Source organism: Pituophis catenifer, unplaced genomic scaffold (assembly GCF_029215685.1).
Source record: "Pituophis catenifer annectens isolate HBS135680 unplaced genomic scaffold, rPitCat1.0.hap2 SCAF_5, whole genome shotgun sequence".
NCBI classification, from domain to species: Eukaryota; Metazoa; Chordata; class Lepidosauria; order Squamata; family Colubridae; genus Pituophis; species Pituophis catenifer.
This window is the reverse complement of record NW_027256885.1, coordinates 35,256,070-35,262,176: the sequence shown is the minus strand read 5'-3', so window position 1 is coordinate 35,262,176 and position 6,107 is coordinate 35,256,070. Positions and strand designations below refer to the sequence as shown.

General features: G+C 41.0%; 1 protein-coding gene across 1 annotated transcript; it reads right to left on the bottom strand.

Annotated features, from left to right (window-relative positions):
* Positions 1-232: 232 nt before the first annotated feature.
* LOC139317657 (protein LDOC1-like) lies at positions 233-619 on the bottom strand. Its single transcript, XM_070944738.1, has one exon. It carries the CDS (start codon positions 617-619, stop codon positions 233-235), a length of 387 nt encoding a protein of 128 aa, XP_070800839.1.
* Positions 620-6,107: the final 5,488 nt, after the last annotated feature.

Genomic DNA, 6,107 nt, shown 5'->3' with positions numbered 1-6,107 from the left:
GACGACTGGTCTGTATCTGCAACCAGGCGTTGATCCTAAGGCACAGATGTACCAGCGCGTTGAGGGTCGTAGGGATATCAACCCAGACCAGCTCGTCCTGCAACTCCTCTGATAAGCCATCCTGGAACGCGTCCATGAGGGCCGCCTCATTCCAGGCTGAATCCTGGCTAAGCAGCCGAAACTCACTGACATATTCCTGCAGTGGTTGCCGGCCCTGCTTCAGGGTCTTCAGTCATCTGGTGGCTGTCTGCATTTTGATGGGGTCCTCGTACATAAGTCTGAGATGTTCACAAAACCCCCTGAAATCGTCCAACAGAGGACTAGCCTGGACCAGCAGGGGCGTGGCCCAGCGAGCTGCAGAGCTGGAGAGCAGGCTGAGTACAAACCCCACTTTATCCCGGTCAGTGGGGAAGTCCTCCGTTCTCAGGCTGATAAAAAGCTGGCGTTGTCCCATAAAAGCAGGAAACATGGCTTGAGTGCCATCAAACTTGTCTGGCATGGCAACATGACCTTTTCTACAGGGACGGGGAGTAGCTGTAGCTTGAAGCTGAGCCATCTGTGCAGCTAACAAAGCTACTTGCTGCTGCAGCTGCGCATTCTCGGTACGGAGCTGCTCCATTGTGATAGAGGTTTGTTGATAATTTTTAAATTATTATTATTATTTTATTAGTTTTAAAAGTAAAACAATGGACATTGCTCAACATCTCTGGTTTCTAACATTTACGTCAAAATCAAGTTAATAAGTAATCTATTCCTTGCTCTATATACAAATTTACATATCTCCTACTTCATTATATATCAAGTATACAGTATTTTACTTCCTAACTAACTATGCATGTATTTAATAAACCAATATTACATTCACAAGTTCAATATACATTGATACTTGTTTTTGGCATTCTTCCTCTTATCTAACCAATTATAAAATTTATTCCAGACTTCATAGTATGTTGATTCACTTTTGTCTTTGAGTTCTAAAGTAAGTCTGTCCATCTCTGCACAGCTGTAAATTTTGTGTATTACTTCTTCTTCTTCTGAGGGTATTTCTTTACACTTCCATTTTTGAGCAAATGCTAGTCTTGCAGCGGTAAGTATATGCAATATTAAATAGGTTACATTTTTTCATATTTGCCATCTGTCATGCCCAGTAAGAAAAATTCCGGCTTAACTTCTATTTTAAATATTAACATCTCTTCTAACCAGCTCCTTATTTGCTGCCAGAAACTTTTGGCTTTTGAGCACTCCCACCACATATAGTAATATGACCCTAGTTCCACCTCACATTTCCAACAAATTGGGGTTTGTTGATAATTATCCTCGTTGGGTCGGAAAACAAACTGTTGTGACCCAGACCCAAGTAGGTAGTATTAGACGCAAACAGTTCCAAAACAAACAGACTTTATTAGAACAGCTGAGAATTAACTCATTTTCAGCGTACTCTAAACTAAATCAAAACAAACTCTTCATAACACAAATTCTTCAGTCTAATCACCAACCTTGGTATAATTAGGCAAACTGCCAAAGGCTTCTCTTGGCAAAAGTTCAGAAGCAGAAGACGCTGACAAGAGATAAGTGCAGCAAGACTATCAATGTTGTTTTCCGACAAAGAGCCCAAGAGCCGTTGCTGGTCTTTTAAGCCTTATGGGAGGGGCCAACCATCTCTTGGCCCTACTCCCGATTTGTTGTCTTTGCTTTAGCTGCTCTTGCCTTCTGGCAGCTCTTCTCATACGTGCACTAGGAACAGGCTCCTCCTGTTCCTCTGCCTCTCTACTATCAGCCTCTGGAGGCTCCGGAGTCTGCACATCACTCCCCGATGGCCCTGGCCCCATCTCTGCCTCCGATGCAGAGCCCTCATCTGGGCCTTCCCCAGCCTCTAGGACTGGCCCATGTTCTTCCTCAGCCTCATTGCTGTCCAACTCCGCTAACAGCTCCGCAGGCTGCTGGAGAACCACAACAGGTATTGCCAAACCACCCTACATTGGACTCCACTGTTCCAGGGGCGGTTGACTTCTTACAATAACAACTTACAGCCCAAGATCTTTGGAAACAACAACTTGACCAAGTGAAACAGGTTTATGAGAAAGCAGCAGATGCCCATCAACAGGAGGGGCCACCCATAGCAGTAGGAGACAAAGTTCGGCTCTCTACTAGGTTCTTAGCCACTTCAAGACCTTCCAAGAAGCTAGACACTAAATTTGTAGGCTCATTCAAAGTTCTCTGACAAATCAATCCTGTAGACTTCCACCTCCAATTACCCCCTTCAATGAAGGTGTATCCAGTATTTCACCGAGAATTGCTTTCCAAAGATGTCCTTCCCCCAAGCACAATAACATTCCAGTGACACTTTCAACTGCCAGTCATAGTAGAGGGAGAACCAGAGTATAAGGTGGAAGAAATCTTAGACTCTAGGAAAAGAGGCAAAGGCATCCAGTACTTGATTCATTGGAAAGGCTACCCGGTTGCAGATTGCTCTTGGGAAAACGCACAGTATGTTCATGCCCCTGATTTAGTTTGCCAGTTTCACCAGCGCTTCCCTGACACGCCAAGGCCGACCAAGCTACCAGTGCCCTGCCCAATTTCACCTGAGGAAGTGGTTAATCAGACCCTCTGCATTTCTCCAGGGAGAGGCGGGACACTCACCCACAATGGGCCTTCCACATCTGGCCTCAATTCCCAGGAAGGGGAGGGGAGGGAACCTCTAATGATGTTTGTGTGTTACAGCAACCACCACCTGACTCACCAGGTCCTGCAGAGTTGTGGGAGGCGGATTCCTTTGAGACAACCTCCCTTCCACCCTTGCCAAGTTCCAAGGAGACTTTGAAGACACAATGCTGGAAGGGGAAAGCAGCATGGAAGAACCCATGGAAGATAAGGGAGGGCAAGATGGAGGGATGGGTAATGTAGGAGATGACAAGGCTGAGCCTGAGGGAGGGGTCAAACGTATCATCAGTCATGACTCCCTGCACACCCACAAGAGATCTAAGTCCAGCCCACCTTGAATTCCTTTCTTAACTCCCAGTAATTTCCCTTGACCGTTAGTAGTTCAGATACTTGTAGAGAGCTTAAGCTTGCAATAAATCTTTATAATCATTTGAACTGCCTGAATCTCCTGATTTCCCCAGCACTTGACAGGAAAGCAGTTACATGTAATTGAACATGTTACACTTATGTCCATTTAAATGAGGTCTGATGAAAGCAAGGGCATAAAATTTAAGAAGTTAATGAGGGGGGAAAGTCATAAGGTTGTTTGGAGTTCACAGAGACAAACCAGGTACCAATTAGCGCTAACAAGCTTTCTCTTATCAGAAAACTAACTCCAGACATTCTATCCTTTCAGTTCAGGAATGTTAGAAGCTATCAATCCATCCATCCATCCATCCATCCATCCATCCATCCATCCATCCAGAAAGAGTTTTCTACATTTCAGCCTGCAGTGGTTTGATCATTTAAAAGAGAGAAAAATAAGTCAAATCAAAATACAAAATAACAATTTTAGTTAGCAGGTATAACAATACTACAAATTCCTTGTTGTGTGGTACTACAAAGTCTATCTTGTGTGGCCCTCAGTACACAACATCAAAATATAAAAGCAACCTTAGGAGAGATGGTGACACCTTGACTTTTAGAGTCAAACCGTAAACAAGGACAAATATATGGTTGTTCTTTTCAGCAATTTTTTCCTCTTCCTCATCTTTGCAAAAAGCCTCCTAAGATTGCTTTTCACCTTTGGGGGGAAAAAGCAAAAGGGGTTTTCTATCTTTCCCCAGAAGGCAGCAAAGCAACTTGGGGTTGATACCAAGTGGCCATGAAAAGATGTAACAAACCATCTGCTTCCCTCCTTTGTTTGCTCTTAAAATTTACTTTTTGCAATTGCTTTTGATTAAAATATATAATTAATATATAATAAAAAAGAACTGCTGGGAGGAAGAATCATAAAACTGTTGTCTTCGTGAGCAGTTGGGCTTTTATAAATAGCAAGGAGACTCTCCCACGCAAGACAGGGCATGTTAAGTGAGATCAACTTTTAAACAAGACACTTCACCTTGAGATGAGGAATACCTATTGTTTATTGTATTTTCTTAGATATTAAAACTTCGAGAACCTGAACACAGTTGTAGCTTATTCCTGAACAATAGGTCTACTACGCATGCTGTAGTCCAGCTTTCCTTCGCTCATGACCTCCAGATTTTTTGGAGTGCAACTCCAATGTCAGTTACAGGAGGAATCCAAGCCCTGCCATCTCTGGAAAGCACCAGATGAAGACAGCCTTAGGTGAATGAGCCAGAATATGATTCATGCTACTGTGTGTTTGCATCAATGTTTACTTCTGAATTGTGACTTGGTTCAGTGAAAAATATCCTGTCCAACAGTATAATGAAAGTTGGATCTATTTAAATTGGATCTAGGTGCATTTATTTTTACAATACTTTTCTATTACCTACTCCTATTGGTATCTTATGACTATCACTTTGTTGGTTGTATCTTATGATTTATGTTATGGTTTATTACTTTGTTGCTTATATGTATACTGAGAGCTTATGCACTAGACAAATTCCTTGTGTGTCCAATCACACTTGCCCAATAAAGAATATTCTATTCTATTCTATTCTATTCTATTCTATTCTATTCTATTCTATTCTATTCTATTCTATTCTATTCTATTCTATTCTATTCTATTCTGCCCATAGGGTCCTCAGTGTCTGATCTGTGATCAGTGTCCCTTTTGGGATAGGAACAGCTTCACGTAGTAACAGGACTACCTAAGACAGCTTTCTACTCTGTACAACCATTTTGATATTTTATTTTACAACAGTTTGTTGCCTATTAGTAATGACTCTAAGTATCTTACCTAAAACCCCACACCACTAATCTCTCCCAGCTCTTTCTGGTCTAACAGTTCTTTGGAAAACTATCTTCATGGCTTTCTAGAATAACAAAAGGAAAAACTGAAAACATAAAACTAGATTGGTACTGTTGCGATATTTTCAGGATCAGACTCAATAAATCATTTGAGAATTAAGAGTTCAAATATATCTCTCTTTATTTACATAAGGCATTCTATATTCACTGAATATTCACAGATAGAAGCAAGGAAGGGATGCGTGCAGCTCCTTATATATACAATGGGTGGAGCTAGATATGGGAGTGGTGAAGTATGAATACATTAAGAAGTGAAGAATAAATTAACCCCTGATATCCCGTTCATATACTATTTACATAATGGAGAATAAGGCATTTACTTGTGACAAATCCCCCTCTAAATGCCGATTCGATATGCTACACCAATTACATTCAGATTCAGAACAATACAAAACATATAACTTAGAAGTCAGGTATTTATGTTGTTTAGATGGCAAAGGTTTTGTTAATATGTCAGCTATTTGTTCTGATGTCTCACAATGCACTGCTTTAATAAATCCATCCTGAGATAACTGTCTCACATGTTTAAATTTTATGTCTATATGTCTGGACCTTTGTCCAATGGCGTCAGATCTAGATATTTTGATAGCAGCTTTGTTATCTTCATGCATGATAAAAGGCAAAGTGGGTTTTTTCCAAATGTCAGAAATTAAGTCATTAAACCATACAAGGTTATTTGCTGCTTTAGATAGACAAACATATTCTGCTTCTGTTGTTGAAGTGGCCACTAAATCTTGTTTGCCAGTGTACCAGTAAACTGGACAACCGTTAAGGAGGAATATATAACCAGATGTACTTTTTCTACATGAAGTGTCGCCAGCCCAATCCGCATCGGCGTAACATGTGAGGCTTGGCTCCTTGACATTATTAGGCTCCAATATCAAACAAAAATCTAAGGTATTCTTTAAATATCTTAATATCCTTTTGACAGCTTCCCAATGGTACATTGTTGGTTTGCTTACATGTCTGGACAATAAATTGAGGGGCAAGGCGATATCAGGTCTAGTCCAATTGGAAATGTAAAGAAGGGAACCTATGATTGATCTATAGAATGTATTATCTTTGAATTCAGGGGATGATTCGTCTGCATTCTTTAGAAAGTCAGTCTGCATAGGAGTGTCACAGGGTTTAGCATCGCTTAAATTACATTTATTCAAGAGCTCTATGATCTTATCTCTCTGGGAAAG